The 15,977-nt window shown below is 41.2% G+C and overlaps 1 protein-coding gene across 1 annotated transcript in view; it reads left to right on the forward strand.

Annotated features, from left to right (window-relative positions):
* Positions 1-15,977, forward strand: part of col7a1 (collagen, type VII, alpha 1) — a gene marked incomplete at its 5' end in the record, with an annotated part of 45,957 nt that overhangs the window by 18,759 nt on the left and 11,221 nt on the right. The window contains 36 exons of the mRNA XM_079218730.1: positions 76-111; positions 203-283; positions 995-1,030; positions 1,143-1,187; positions 1,302-1,373; positions 1,511-1,555; positions 1,646-1,681; positions 1,807-1,848; positions 1,976-2,056; positions 2,659-2,739; positions 2,845-2,880; positions 3,588-3,659; positions 3,799-3,843; positions 4,138-4,173; positions 4,573-4,608; positions 5,137-5,241; positions 5,334-5,372; positions 6,125-6,160; positions 6,252-6,287; positions 6,383-6,430; positions 6,525-6,560; positions 7,442-7,567; positions 7,730-7,939; positions 8,023-8,058; positions 8,161-8,205; positions 8,335-8,451; positions 8,538-8,609; positions 8,723-8,767; positions 9,614-9,649; positions 10,904-10,939; positions 11,031-11,075; positions 11,182-11,214; positions 11,341-11,403; positions 11,531-11,566; positions 12,090-12,170; positions 12,356-12,424. Coding sequence (XP_079074856.1) covers positions 76-111; positions 203-283; positions 995-1,030; positions 1,143-1,187; positions 1,302-1,373; positions 1,511-1,555; positions 1,646-1,681; positions 1,807-1,848; positions 1,976-2,056; positions 2,659-2,739; positions 2,845-2,880; positions 3,588-3,659; positions 3,799-3,843; positions 4,138-4,173; positions 4,573-4,608; positions 5,137-5,241; positions 5,334-5,372; positions 6,125-6,160; positions 6,252-6,287; positions 6,383-6,430; positions 6,525-6,560; positions 7,442-7,567; positions 7,730-7,939; positions 8,023-8,058; positions 8,161-8,205; positions 8,335-8,451; positions 8,538-8,609; positions 8,723-8,767; positions 9,614-9,649; positions 10,904-10,939; positions 11,031-11,075; positions 11,182-11,214; positions 11,341-11,403; positions 11,531-11,566; positions 12,090-12,170; positions 12,356-12,424 — 2,130 coding nt within the window. The remainder of the gene's footprint in view (positions 1-75; positions 112-202; positions 284-994; positions 1,031-1,142; positions 1,188-1,301; positions 1,374-1,510; positions 1,556-1,645; positions 1,682-1,806; positions 1,849-1,975; positions 2,057-2,658; positions 2,740-2,844; positions 2,881-3,587; positions 3,660-3,798; positions 3,844-4,137; positions 4,174-4,572; positions 4,609-5,136; positions 5,242-5,333; positions 5,373-6,124; positions 6,161-6,251; positions 6,288-6,382; positions 6,431-6,524; positions 6,561-7,441; positions 7,568-7,729; positions 7,940-8,022; positions 8,059-8,160; positions 8,206-8,334; positions 8,452-8,537; positions 8,610-8,722; positions 8,768-9,613; positions 9,650-10,903; positions 10,940-11,030; positions 11,076-11,181; positions 11,215-11,340; positions 11,404-11,530; positions 11,567-12,089; positions 12,171-12,355; positions 12,425-15,977) is intronic.

Genomic DNA, 15,977 nt, shown 5'->3' on the forward strand with positions numbered 1-15,977 from the left:
TGTCAGTTGTCAGTGTAAGTCATGCCCCAAAACTGCTTAGTCCCAAAATACATAAAACATGTGCTCTTCCCTCAGGGACTTGCTGGTATCAGTGGAAGGCCAGGTGCCAAGGTGAGAGGCCTGCTGTGCTTTTTGTGCGGGTGTTTTTAGTTTAGTTTTCTGTTTATTTGATTGTCAAACTGGTCTTTGAACTGATCTTTAGGGAGATGCAGGTGAACCAGGAGAGAGGGCGGAGAATGGGCGGCCAGGAATCCCAGGAAAGCCAGGTCTTCCTGGGAAAGAGGTGAGATTGGTGGATGGGATTTGGCTCCATTCAAACTGTGGAAAGTAACACGATTCACTCCTGTTTTTACCATTCTCCAAGTAGAGTTGGAAGCTGGACTGCGCGATATTTAGAGACAGCTATTTTGATAGTTGACTCAGCATTTAAGTAATTTTTTACAAAAACATTCCTTTTGTTCCAGCTTTTTTGATGTGAGAATATACAGGTGTTCTCTGCTTTATATAATTGTAAACTAAATATCTGTGAGGAATTGTAAAATGTTTGTAAAATGTTTCACACATTTGTTACATTTTGTAGACCATTATTAAAGAAAATCTACATATAAATTAATAGTGAAAGTTATTGTTAGACGCGGCTCTAGTGATCTTCTCATGTTAAGTCTCACAGTGAAGTAAGACATTACTCTGTACTGTTCATATCATAGTCAAATAGTTATTGTTATTGTTGCATGTTGGTCTTAGTGCTGTAATCAAACATCAGACTGCCTGTTGAGCTTTCTTCTGTTCCTCCCAACATGCATCTCTATCTAACGATGCCATTTTAGAGGTAAACGTTACACTTTGTGTGCATGACGTTACCTTTTCTAACAATTCATTTTGTATATGTTCTCTGACCCTCTACTCAATTGTTGTTGTTGTTAGAATTAAGGTGTCCTAGTTAAAATTATCTTGAATAAAATAATTAATTATTATGAATACTTATGCCCTAAAGGGAGAGAGAGGAGAGAAGGGTGATGAAGGCACACCAGTAAGTATAATACATCTCAAAAGCCACTCTCTTCATAAAAGTCTGTTTTTATTTATAAACATCAATGTCGACACATTACTCCAAAAGTCTATTTCAACTTGCTTTTCATCAGGGCGAGTCTGGACTTCCTGGGAAGGCCGGAGAAAGAGGACTGAGGGTATAGGACAAGTGTCTTTGACATATTTTAGAGTCAAGTTGACTTTCTAAAACTTAAAAACTACCATCAGTGGACAGTTCAGTGAACAGATATTTTTGAATTGACCACCCTCAGGGACTGGCTGGTCAGCTGGGTCGACCAGGAGAGAAAGGAGATGTAGGAGACCCGGGAGAGCACGGACGAAATGTGAGGCACACGTTTATGTATCATCATACAGACAGCTTTTCAATATGCGCTTGTGCTTTTCCACTGAAGCCTTGAGAGCAGAAACAGTGAGGAAGGTCAGCTGCTCCGTATATTTATTGATCTGTGTTCGATCATAGGGCAGCCCTGGACCTGCAGGAACGAGAGGAGAGAAAGGAGAACTGGTTTGTTGTCTGCTTTATTTTTTCACAAAGTGCTTATTAAGCTTCATATCTACTGTCAGTTGGTTCAAATACTTCATTCTATTCTTACAGGGAGCTCAAGGGCCTCCAGGACCAGCAGGAAAAGTGGTGAGTGTGTCATTTTGATCACAGTAAACTACATTTTGCAGCATATTCTTACCATTGAGAGAACATCCTATAGCTCAGCTCAACTCAATTCAACCCTGACACTACATACTTGTGTTCTTCAAAAGGCCGACATCCAGGGCCAGTTGAAAGGAGAGAGAGGAGAGAAGGTATGTACTGTGCCTGTTGAAATAAGTATTCAACCAAATCCAGTCTTATTGCAGACACATTGGGAAAACAATCTTTAAAAATGTAATTAAAGCCAAAGGTTTCACCTCATGTTGTTGTTACTTCCAGGGTGACGATGGCGACCCCGGAGAGCACGGCAGCAAAGGTCAGAAAGGCGAAGCAGCGACTCCCGGAGCCCCAGGCATACGAGTGAGTTTTCCTCATTCTTGCAATTTGTAAATGCTTCTTTGAGCATCTGATATGCCACCGTACAGCATACGCATCTGTATGCACACTGACCCCTTTCTCTGTTGATTTGGTATGCATGACTGATGATCATTTGTGACTTCTTGTTCTTTCTCCGCTACTTATACAGGGTCCAGAGGGACAACGGGGACTTGCAGGCACAAGAGTGAGTTTGCTTTCTGTCACTGCTTCTATGCTTCAATTTTTCAGATATCGGTTGATACCTGAAGGATTTGTTCATTTCCTTTCACACGCACATCATTTTCTCTCCTAATGTTTACAGGGCGACGCAGGAGAAAAAGGAGTGACTGGAGAGAAGGTTTGAAATCAATCAGAGTAGCCGGTCCTCACAAGATCACCTACTGAATTAACACAAGTCAATATTTATAAAAATAAGTAAACTGGCAGTTCTTGCTGTCCTTCTGTTTACCGAGCAGTATTCCAAAGTGGGATGCGGAGAGGCCTGCTGAAATATTCATGGCCTAAAGTTGAATTGAGCCACTGTTTTCTAACTGTAGGCTCTAAATTAAATGTGATTTTCTGACTCTAAACATCTGTGTGATCAGGGAGAAAGAGGAACATCTGGTTTAGATGGACGTCCTGGTCTGGATGGTAAACTAGGTGCTGCTGGACCGCCTGGTCAGAGGGTAATTTATGCCATCTTTTCCCCAAACTTAAAAACATAAATGTGCAGCCTCACTGGGGTTATGAATGTGTGTAGCTGATGCACTGTGTTTTTATTTGTGTTGCAGGGGGATCCTGGGAAGCAGGGGGATCCTGGAAGAGATGTGAGTTTAATCTCTCCTGTTTGGTTGTTTGAAATATACAATTGGCCCTGATGTTGTATTAGTTATCAGTAATTATATCAAGATATATGCTGAAATGTTTTTAGTTGTGAGATTTGTATGTATTTAGTGAGTAGTTTAAACTGTTTGTAAGATTTTAATAAAATTATAAAAATACGGTAGTAAACACATTTTCAGGAAACACATAGCTGCCCCTGAATTGCAATCACATATGCACTTTATGTGTGTGTGCTGCAGAGGGCGCTGTGGAGGTGTTACAGATCAGTCGTCACAACTGTGGCCGGTTGCATAAGCCAACTGTAGGAAACGACATCACTAGGCCAGTCCACTTTCACAGGAGACTATTATGTAATATTGACCATAATAATGATTCTGAAAGTCCTGCTAAATGTACAGTTTAGTTAAAGAGTCTAAATTATTTTTTAACGGGCAGACACATGATGTCTGGCTCTGTAACTGCTGCTGTACATCCAAAACAAATTGCAGTGGCTATTTCTGTCATATCTGCTAAGTGTTGCTACACTTTAAAACTACTAAATTAAACATTTAAAATGTCCTTCTGCCCTTACATCCCCACAAGACGGTGCTGCATGTGAGCAAATCTAAACCAGTCTTAGCTTAGCAGGCTTTTAGTCTGAATAAAAGTGAGATTAAACATTCATTTTAATGCGTGTTTGTTTGATTAACAGGGTTTACAAGGACCAAGAGGGGAGCAGGGACTCACGGGGCCTGTTGGGCCTCCGGGCACTGCAGGGACACCTGTGAGTACACACACACCTCAAAACACAAACTTGTATTGTTATGTTAATGTGTCACCCTATCAGACTCATACATTATTTTTGTTTCTTTACATCTCCACCACATTTACTTGGTGTCATCATCCTTGTTGTTATATTTCAGGGTAAAGCAGGTGAAAATGGCAAACCTGGTTCTCCTGGCAAAATGGTAATTCCTTTTCTCAACTGATATACTTCAGCATCTTAGATATGTATTCCAAACAGTCAGAACATGAATCTTGTTTTGTCTGTCAGTATGTCTTTCTATCATTCTCTAATTTGGTAATGGCCATGACAATAAAGCAGTGAAGACATTTATTTCAAGTCCTTCTGCATAATGGGGGCCTTAAGTGAGTCTCTAAAGCAACAGCAATGAATTGTCTGAGTGCTCCTGCAGCAGACCGGCCATGATTCAGTTTGTTTGTATGTTCAAGCCTGTAATGCATTTTATTTGGACTTACAGGGAGAGGATGGTGTGCCAGGTGAAGATGGGAGAAAGGTTTGTGGCTGTTATCAGTTTATACAATCATCTGGCACTGACAGAATGCGGTTCAGGCAATGCAGCTGCCCAACAACAGCATTTTTCTGTTTCTGTTTTGACAAATCTTAAAACACGTTTCCAAAGATATCTTCTTATGAATGTTATCATGTAAAATGGTCCGTTAAAGTGTAGCATCTTTGATAAAGCACTATTTGTGAATATTATCTTTGCAGCGCTTTTAATAATAAAGAACACACCTTCATGTAAAAATAGCAAACAAAAAATATTTTAAATAGAATCAATCAGTACTTTAAATAGATAGGACTATTGTCTTTTTATGAATTTGTTTTCGGAAATTGTGTACTTATTATGTGTGTATTTTGTTGTGAATCTGACTGTGCTGTCTTTAATGTGCAGGGTGACAGAGGAGAATCGGGAGCTGCTGGAAGAGATGTCAGTTTTTCCAAATCTCTTTCATACTTGTATCTCTTTGTGTTTGGTTTGTTTCTACGCTGTATGCTGTCCCGTCAACCTGCCCCTTCTCACCCCCGCTTCCTGTATTGATCCTTGACTTTATTGTATTACAAATCAACTTTCCTCCTTTCTTTTCTCCTCATTACTTTCCCACTCAAGTGTGTATTTATCAACTGTAGTAGGCTCTGACATTGACATTACCATCACACCCTCACTTACTGCTGAATCAATAGGCTTCTCAGAAGCAGCTATATAAATTCACTAGCCTCTAATGATCAAGCCTCGCCTTTATGGAGGAAACACTTCTGAGAGAAATCCAGAGAGGGACCAAATGTCAGTGCTGTGCTGTTTTCATGTGCAAATTCACGTTAATTATCTCTAGAACATCAGTGGAGGGGTGGCAGCGGCCACCTGCTTTGATTTTATAGTTCAGCCTCTACTGTATCGCAGGAGGAAGTAACCCTGTGTAGAGAGAGTTTCAGTTTTGTAATTGCACATTTTTTCCAGGGCCGAGACGGGCAGAAAGGAGACCGGGCTCTTGCTGGGCCTGCCGGACCCTCTGGCCCTTCCGGGCCTCCTGGAGTACCTGGCAGCATTGGTCCTCCTGGACAGGTGCGACTGTTGTAGACACATTTTAAATATATAATTAATGGGAATTATAGTTTGTCATCTTTACTAACATATACATTGTTCCTGTCTCTTAGGTGGTGTACGTTAAAGGAGTTGAAGCGGCACCAACCCCTGTGAGTATGCATGACTTTGCAGCATTCTGACATTGTTGTTAATTACAGTCCCCTAGAACACCAACGTTACAAATAGTAACACCATCACTAACGCCCGGTATATTTTACCTGATATAATGTACCTGATCAAAAATATTGCTTCTCATCTAAATTAAAGTACACTTCTTTTATTTTACCTTATTGAACTTCTGATCAAACGAAAAACAGGTATCATGGGGGACCCTAAAAAAAGGCTCAAAATCGGGTGAAAAATTAGGGAATTGTCAATAAAAGATTACAAATATAAATAATGGAATTAGGAACTTGTTCTTTGGTCCACCCGTTGGGACATGTGAGCCTTGTCCGGTGAAGGCACAGTCTCCCTGCAATGGTAATATTATATGCACATTATAGTCACTGCTTTTAGTGAAGAGTTGTCTGCTAGAAATTATGACCTTCAGGGCTAATGTGTACTAATGGAAGATAAAATCATTATATGCACAGGACAATTTCTCTGTATGTAATTATGTTTTCATTTAGTGCTTCTTTTCGCACACTATGATAGAAGAGTTTATTTTACAGAAGCATCCAATTAGAAACCTCCAGCTGATATCTAGCCCTCGTGTGGTCATGTGGTCGCCAGCAGCATGGCTCCCCCACATGTAGTGGCAAAAATGTGTGTTCTTATCTCCATCTGTCCCCGTGTGCTACTGTAGCCCTCCCACAGTCTTATCTGTTGATGTTTTCATCATTGTCCTTGCTCTGTCCTTCAGGGCGTGCCTGGGATCCCTGGAGCTGTGGGAGCCCGAGTAAGTCGTGGTTGTCCGTGTTGATCTCAGTTTGCTTTAGATTCACAAACACTTAGTTGTTCTCTTGACCTTCTAACTTTCTTTGTTTCAGGGGGATAGAGGCCCATCTGGCCAGAAAGGTGATGCTGTAAGTTAAAAGTCCATCCCTATTGTATTGGAAATGTGTCGTGAGTGAGGTTGTATGTGTTTTGCGTTGACACTTTGATATCGTTTTATTGGCAGGGAGACCCAGGAGAGGATGGGGCGCCGGGCAGACCTGGGACAGCAGTGGTAAGATGTCAGCACATCAATGTGACTTGTAGAATCCTTTATTGTCAATATTCTTCATCTCTGTTGACTTATGTTTGTGTGTTTCTCTGACCAGGATGTACAAAAGGCTCTGGCCATCCAGGGCATTCAGGTATGTGGACTGGCACACAATTAGGATTTGCAGTTTACTTACATATTTACTCTGGATTTGAACATGATTAAGTTATAGCATGAAGGTCCCTTCTGAGATAGAAAAGTGTTGATGAAGAGTAATGCTCTCCCACTGGCGCTAAAGCACACATTTATTTTGATGGACCATTTTGATTTTTAGTCCTTTCATCAATGCTTATTTCCAAAAGCCTTGCAGCTGCATGTAATGTATACATGCAGGTATTACCACTTTCCCACTGATGTTGTCGCACTGATCGTTGTAGCGCTAAACATTCCTGGTGTAGATTCCAATAAAAATAGTAAGACAATTTTAATTTGTATTAATTCCTTGCAGCCTTAATCTAAATTATTACTAATTTATATATAGATGAATATTTTAGCATAATGGTTATGTTCATAGAAAATGACCTGGAAGTGTTTTTATTTATTCTTGTAAGTTTCTTCATGCCATTTACAGCTTCCAGATGTATTTATAACTTGTCAATTATTCTGGAAATACAATGTCTTTAATCCAGTAAAAGAGGATTAACAGAGTTACCATGGTCCAATATGGGATTGGCTTTTGGTTTATGGGCATTATAAAAATAAGACTGCAAGTAGTTAAAACCCACAGCAGCATGTTCGGCTTGATGTCATAGACGTAGGCCACTGACAGACATAGATTTATAACTAAATTGGCATTTCTTAAAATAAACGTTGCCTCGATAGTGTGGAGGAGGTTGCTAACCTCATGCAGTATTCTTGCAGATCTCAATCCCTCACAGTAAAACCATATATTATTTATGTAAAATGACCATTAGGCCTGTGGCTGAAAGTTATGTAGCTCTTGCCAACCATTTCCCTTTTCTTCCCTCCACAAAGATATCGGATCTGAAGGCGGTTGTGGACAGGAAGGACATACTACTGCCTCCTCCAGTGCAGAAGGCGGCGAAAGGTGAAAAAGGAGACAGTGGTGAACCTGGACCGAGAGGATCGTCTGGTGCAGATGTGAGTATGACGAAGAGCATCTTGGAGGCTTGCAGGGAATACAAAAAGAACACTTGATGAAGACCCTCAGTCAGACCACAGCAAGTCCAGATGTTGCACTCCATTTTGATGTCCGAACAACGTAGGTCAGTTTAATATTTAGAGTTATTTTTCTTGTTTCAGGGTTCCCGTGGTTTTCAAGGAGAGAGAGGAGCTAAAGGGGATCAAGGGGAGCGAGGACCCTTGGGAGCAACTGGGCCTCCAGGTAGAGCCATTGGAGAGCGAGGGCCAGAGGGACCCCCGGGGCCCGCTGGAGTGTCAGGCAAACCAGCAATACCGGGAGTTCCTGGGCGAGCTGGGGAACTAGGGGAGGCTGGGAGACCGGGAGATAAGGTGAGTTGAGGAGAGTTGGGTAAACAGATAAAGACTTTTCATTGAACATGATTCTGCTAATATCGTGTAAATCTGCATTTCAGGGGGAGAGAGGAGAGAAGGGAGACAGAGGAGAAGCTGTAAGTGTTTATGTTACATCCAACACATCAAGCTAGTGAGAAGAAATTCATGTTTTATGTAATGACTTCCACATTGAACTGAGAATTTATTCTGTTTTTCAGGGTAAAGACGGGCTAGTGGGAGTAGCCGGCCCACCAGGTCAAAAGGTAAACTCCTTCTCAGCTTTTTTTATTAATGCAGTGAAACTAAGGAGATTTCACATTTAAATAATGTAAATATGAGATACACAGTATCTAGAATGGAGTTCTTAAATATATTGTCTGTACATGCTGTAGGGAGAATCGGCTGACTCGGTTCTGATTGGTGCGCCTGGACCCAGAGGCCCTCCAGGAGTTTTAGGACTGAAGGGAGAACCTGGTGCTGCAGGATCACCAGGATCTCAAGGAGAACGGGTAAGATGTACACATAATACAATAACATGTGTCACATGTTTCTATATGCAAATGAGCTACATGAATGTGAAGAATGTGTCTTCCAGGGTTTTGCGGGGACTCGTGGTGACAAGGGAGACCGAGGACAGTCTGGAGAACCAGGACGAGATGGCTCGCAGGTGAGCTGAGTATTGTAATAATAAAAAACTCTGATTTGGATCTTCTTGTTACTACATCCAAGAAATGCTAAAAAAAAATAATGTAAGAAGCAATTTTTATTTTGTCCTTTTAGGGAACACCGGGAGAACCAGGAAAAACGGGTCAGGATGGGAAACCGGTAAGTGTGAAGTACTGGACGTAAAGTTTTACGCCTCAAGATTCTTTAAATACAATTGTTTATTAGAGCCTTATAGTGATGACTTTCTTGGTTTACACACTCGTGTGTAACTATTTAGTGAATGTTTCTTTCAACAGACTCGGTAAGTGAGTTATTTTTTCTTTTGAGAATAACAATATATACTTAGTAATACTTAATAATTGATTAATTTATGGTTTTCTGATATGTAATTATATGAGTATTAATTCATATAAAAGACATAATGCACCCGCTTAGTTTTTATGAAAATATTAAAACTAGCATAATTCCAGTTAACATCAGAGACATTAAGGTTGGATCTTTATCCTTACCATAGTATTTGCAGTGATCACTTAAAGCCCAAACACAAATGATGTGCTGTATGTCAGGATTGCGTGGTCGGGTGCAGGAATAAATGTCAGTAGAGGATTAGTATTAAGCACTTCCTCACGCTCTGTGTTTTTTTCCCTCCATGTCGGAGCAGGGCCCAACAGGGCCCGCTGGTCTTCTTGGCAAACCAGTGAGTAACGAGTAACTCAGCAAAGGGGCTCTCTCTTTGGCTTAATCCTCAGAGCAAAGCACCGGGTTGGCTGATCTCTTTTCCCCCTCTTGGGCCGAGGCTTCATAGATCGTAGACCGTAACCTTTTACAGCTGTGTGGCTAACACCTTAGTCTCTGACTTCCTCTCTCTCCTCATATGTGTCTTATCTCTGCCCATGTCCTTCTCTGTGTTGTTTGTTTCCCCTCTTCCAACACTGTTCTCCACCCACCTGTCCCCCCCCCTCACCTTCCTGTCATCCGCCCTCCTCTGTCTTTCGTCCTCTCCAGGGCCTGCCTGGGTTCCCAGGAGTTCTAGGCAGACCGGTAGGTTCTCTGCTGCTGGCTGGCATGCTTGAGCTCTGGAGGAGGGAGGGCTGGGAGAACCTGTCCCTGTGGTATCTGACTTTAGAGATGCCAGTGGGGTTTAGCTTAGACAGGAAATAGCTTGAAAGATGTATCCGCATTTAACAACAGGAGACTAGAAGAACCTATCATCAGGATGCACATCGTCACTTACCTCGCAGGCAAATTTCACCCCTTTAATCTCCATGCATTTGTATTGGAAACATCCTTCTGGGAGCTTGGATAAGAGTCAGACGTTGATTGGTTGCTCATAAAATATTAATCAATACCGACTGTCCTCAAAGCATCCGTGTCAAACGCAAAAGTTGAATTTAAAACATGTAAGACACCAAAGATTTGTTGGGGGAGATAAAAGGAAGTCGGTTGACATCCTGAGCTAAAGCTCTCGTCAGGATGTAGTGCACAATAGTAGAGAGGAATACTCCAAAAAGTCCTGTGTTGTCAATTCGCTTGAGTCTGCTTATCGTGCATGCAGCTGTTCCTGATGCGGTCTGTTGTGTGCTTATCCCTCCCAAAGCACTGGTGTTCAGAGCTTACCATGCGAGTGTGTCTTTGTTGACATTGTTGATCCTCTGTGCTTGTATTGTCATACCTGTCGTCACGAGTCAGTCAAATGTTTTATGTTTGTTTATTCGTGTCTCCTACAGAGACTCTCATGTAAATCAGTGACACATCTATGTATTATTTATGTGAACTCCATGTTGTCCAATTTTGAGTATATAAATGTATTTACAGTTTAAATTATTCAAGATTTATAAACATATGTGTGCATAGATATGTTGCTGAAAAGAATAGTTTGATATTTTGGGAAATACAGTTATTCTCTTTCTTGCCGAGGGTTGGATGAGAAGGCCAATGCCGCTCCCATATCTGTTTGTTGAATATGAAGCTGAAGCCAGTTAGCTTCCCATAACGCCTGGAAGCAGCTAGTCTGGCTATGTCAAAGGTAACAGAATGTGCTTACCAGCACTAATCAACATTTTATGTTTTGTTTGTATCAGTTGTGTCATCAACTAAGTTGCCAAGCAATTAAGGGAGACTCCAGAAAGTCATTTTAATAACAAACACAAGAGCGGTATCCGTCTTCTCGTCTAACTTAGGTGAATAAGCTTTTCCAAGATGTCAAAATCTACGTTTTTAAAATGTGGCCTGTGTGCTGTTAGTGAGTATTCTATGATGTGAGTATACCGTACATGACTTGTATTCTGCTAATAGGGAAACCCAGGAGAGCCTGGAATTAGGGGGCCAACCGTAAGTATGACACTCTTGTTGAAGCCTGCATACACATTCACAGACCCTCAACAGCAGCCGTTTACATGTTGGTGGTATGTGTTTCAATTAGGGCCCCCTGGGTCCCAACGGGCTTCCAGGTCCCCTCGGTGTGAAGGTGAGTGAACGACATCACAGTGTGCTACGTGTCATAGCATGTGTACTGAGATTCTTTTGTTTGGTGCTTGCCGGTCAAAGTCATAAAACGCTTGTGTCTCTCACAGGGTAATCAAGGAGAGCCAGGTGTTGGCGTCCAGGTAAAACAATTCCAGTGGTATTTTACTTATTTTACTCGCAAGGTTCAATTGACCTAGTATCAAATCACATTACAATCTAGACAATGAGGGTTTAGAACAGTAAGTGAGTTGTTCTGTTGTCTGCAGGGTCCCCCCGGTGCCCAGGGTAGCACAGGTCTGCCAGGACAACAAGGTCTCCCCGGAGCTGTAGTAAGTGTCCCCACTGCTTCTCCTCAGGGAGAAACTGCTTTTGTGTTTTCTATTGAAATTCATAAAAATCTCATGGTGTGTATCAGATTGTGTGCGTTCTTACCACTGCATGTATTTTCCTCTGCAGGGTCCACAGGGCCCTCCGGGACTGTCAGGGCAGGTGGTGAGTATGTGATCAGTATGTGATGTAAGCACAGTGAGGAAGTGTAAAATTGAAGAAATATTCTTAGCCTGGGGGATTTCAATTATAACTGAAAATGGGAATGTAATTAAATAAAAATGCCAAAACATGTGTACCAAGCTGTTGCTGACAAATGGCGGCTTCAGCTGTGTTTTGTGTTCATAATTTGAAAAAAAGCAGGTTACATAACTTGTGATTTGTTGTACCGTCAACTGAAAAACGAACAATCCGTTCGGCATGTCATGTACGCTATCCAGACTTTCTATAACTCTTCTATAACCTTTTTCTTGGTATCCTTTTTGTTGTAAACTGTGTTGGCTGTGTAATATGTAATATCTCACTATTATAAGCAAAGACCCAATTACTGACCCATATTAATTGATGGTGTGTGGTGGTGACCTCAGATCTTTTTAGATGATTTTCTACTTGTTGTCGTGCAAATGTGACTGCACATGCTTGTGATTACACATACATCAAACCGACTGAAGTATGTCCTGCTCCTCAGGGTGAAGCGGGTAAACCAGGAGTTCCTGGAAGAGATGGGGTGCCTGGCAAAGAAGGAATACCTGGATTATCAGGAAAGCAGGTGTGTGTGTGTGTGTGTGTGTGTGTGTGTGTGTGTGTGTGTGTGTGTGTGTGTATGTGCGTGCACGTTTTACTATCTGCCAATGTCTGTGTTCATGCGGCGACTGTTTATGTAATATCCAGTGTGCACTGGGCTGTTTTTATCAGGTCTTCCTCTACACCATCTTTGTGTGATTTGTTCCTCAGGGCATTGCTGGACCTCCAGGCCAGGCCGGCTTAAGGGGGGAGCAGGGAGACAGCGGTCCTCCAGGGAAGGTGAGAACATGATGTATCCACTGAGCAGCCCCTGGCTAAAAGGACAGTCAATGAAATTGGTTTTGTGGCAGCTTTTATTGGATGTGATCTCAGCTACAGAATTATTTGCTGCCAGAAGTGATAAAAAAACAAAACCATTTATGTAGTGCTATTATTAGCTTCCAACTGTGCGAGTTTTCATCTCATGTGTATTCTGAGTCGTCCTTCAGGGGCTGTGGTTGGGCTGCTGTTGTTTGTCCACCTGGGGCCGGGGCTGACTGTAACCCAAATCAGGCTCCAGAGACATTCCCCTGCACTTTGTACACAACGTAATGTTGTCCAGATGTAGCACTGTTTGCTAGTTATATGCTGCTTCTAGCTGTCTCTATAAACTAATATTGTAACTCTGATATCTCGGAGTAGGCGGCAGCAGTGTGAGCTATGAGAGGAACAAGATGAGTGCTTCAAACAGCTCTCCTACAGCTCTCTAACAGAAAACATTAGAATATGTAGACAATCTCTATTGATCTCTCAGTAGCCTGTAGTTGAAGTCAATACAATGGGCAAGGCAGAAATTGAGGGTGTTTAAGGGTCATTGAATTCAGAAATTGCGCTCTACTTAGCAACATGAAGCACAGGAACATCGTGCTTTGATGAAAATAACCTGCTCTCATCAGCTTCTACATATGCAAACAAGGGGGTCGGCTACATACCTCTAATTTAGGAGATGATTAGTTAAGTGTTGTGAATTGTATGTGTCCTGGTGAAAACGTGTTCATAGCGCTTTGTGGTGGTAAAACTGCTGCCTCTACATATCTTGGCTGTTGAAAGTGAGAACAAATCTGAATGAAAACATTTGAGTAATTGATTTTCATTAACTTATCCTAAAATACATAGTACCCAGAATCAGGAGACACACACAACTATTATAGTTATATATATATATATATATATTTGTATTTTATTTTGGGAGTGAGCTACCTTCTGTAATATCAAATAGCCAGCATAGAGAGTTCTCTCTCTCTCTTTCTGTTATACGACTTTTATTGATTGACATTCAAAGAGCAAATTCTCTGACACTTGCTCACCCTGTATAATGAGTTTTCACATATCGGAACATATTTAGTCACTCTTTCTGATGATCACATTGCCCTCATATGTCTATGTTATCTGCAGCAATACAGCTCTGGAGTTTTTTGCAGAAATGAAGCTAAATGGGGAAAACCCCTGTGGAGGCCTGAAGTGCCTCCCATTCTAAAAATAACAGAGGAATCAACCATGAATGTGAATTTCAGCTAAATCCTTGCATAGATTTTGGGATAATGTACTTGAGTGTTCTATTACAGCCAGACTGGAAGTAGCCAAAAGCTGGTCTAGATTAGAATATATCTTTAGATATAACAAGAATAAGAGCCTGAGAACAGTCTTGACAGATATAATGCGTGTGAGGTCTCAGAGTTCATCATCTTATCATTCACTATTGTGCACAATATGCCTCTGATAGGAATTGGCAAATCAGAGTGAACTGGATGTTCTAATGTAGCTGCTCCCGTTATTGCTTGATTTTAATATTTCTCTCATAAGATTTACAAGCATCAACATTTTAAGTGCAGAAGACAAGTAGATTATTTACTTGAACTCATACATTACAGTAAGTTCTGCTTCTGCTCAACCGTGATTTGTCAGCGCCTATACATGGAAACTACCTTTGCACTGACTGAAATATAATTGCGTGCCAGTTCTCTGTATTTGAATGAGTGCAGACATCTGTTAATAGCGACTGGCACGGCGTGATAAAGTCTGGGCCAATTCTGATGATGAGATCTCAATTAAGCCAAATTTCAGCTCAGTGAGACAGAGAATGACAGAGAAGGTCACATGCATTCATGACTTTCTCTCTGCAGGGCTCATCACATCATCACATGGAGTCAAAATCATCTGAGTTCACTTTTTATCCAACATGGCTCAACACAACTTGTTTGCTTACAATAACAATATTAATACACTGCAGATACTGTTGCAGCACTTATTTTTATGAGATAAACTTCTACCAAACTATTAGTAATCTTTGAGTGCACCTTATCTTATAAAATATATTGCACTGTATCCAGGTAATTCGGTGTGGCACTGTATGTTCTCCTGCGGCCTTCTTTTTCTTATTCTCCCTCTTACGTACAAAACCTTGGTAAGTATCTCCTCCTGCGGCGTTTCCAGCACATGCGTCAAAATTCATCAAAACGTGCATAGGGAATCGATGGCTATGACTTTTCTAAGGGATTCGACTGACCCAGAATAACGCAAAAGACTGCGAGATTGTCCCATTGACTTGAATGGGGTTTCGGCGTTAAGAGAGCATAAAAAACACTCATCTTTGTGCCCATAGTGACTCGACATAATTTAACGTAGGCACATGATTTAAGGTTTAAAACATTACCAAAAGCCTGGAGTTTATTTGCCCAATTGGGCATTTTTTGATAGCTAGCACAGTTTTCATGTAATTATTTTTCAAGTTTATGAATGGCACGGAATGTTCAGAGCTAGAGTGGAGCGGCAACTGCCAGAGTGAGAGGCAGCAACAGAAACTTGTAAAAAAAAACAACAACATATTTTGTCTTTAGTCCCACAATTTCCACTATTTACACACCATTGCTGGATAAAAACATAAGAAATATTGTGCTTGTGGTACACATGCGTCATGGAATCCAACAAACATATATGTTTTTGCCAGCAAGCCTGAAAGCGACATGAAGTCCAGCCAACTGCTCCACTGGACCCCCAATCACCATGGTAACCAGTGACCTGTGTATATGAAGCAATTGCTGCTCTCAAGTCTATCACAAATACAGAAATGACACCTCAATAACCTCAATAACACATCTCACTACTGGTAATGTCGGTGTATATATATATATATATATATATATATATATATATATATATATATATATATATATATATATATATATATATATATATATATCGCGACATCTGACGGCAGTAGTCGCCACACGATCGAAATGTCTTGCGAAATTTTCTAGTTTGCTTATGCTGTGGTGCTGATTCCCCTTGTCTGAGTACCGAGCAATCAAACGTTTTAGCCTCGAGCGCAGCTTATTAATGCAAAAATTCAGTCTATCAGGATTGCTGCCAGATATCACAACTTGCTTGTACAGATGGGGAACAGTTGTGTTAGAGATGTAATGTCCATTTGGTAGTATTTAGAGAGGCTTTAGCTTTTCAGTTAAGCATCCAACGACATAGATGATTTGGTCATCAACAACATGCACCTATTTTCTTTGATGTTAACTTAACTGTCTGAAATTAGTTATTTCTCAAACTCATGTATTGTTTCCACTAGTGTGTTTTGCTCCAATCCTTTTTCCTCCTGACAATGTAGAGTAGCTTTTTGTGTGGCTTTCTTTTTGCTGCTAAAAAAAATGGCAGGAGAAAATGACCCAAAGATGGAGCTTGATTGTCACGCACGCTGTAGTCGCTGTATTCCTGCTGTTTGTAATGTTGACATGAATCGTGATGAGTGTCTCGAGCAGCTCCCTCACTGCCGGCTGCCTCGGGT

The sequence above is a fragment of the Taurulus bubalis genome, assembly GCF_910589615.1.
Source record: "Taurulus bubalis genome assembly, chromosome: 5".
Lineage (NCBI taxonomy): Eukaryota > Metazoa > Chordata > Actinopteri > Perciformes > Cottidae > Taurulus > Taurulus bubalis.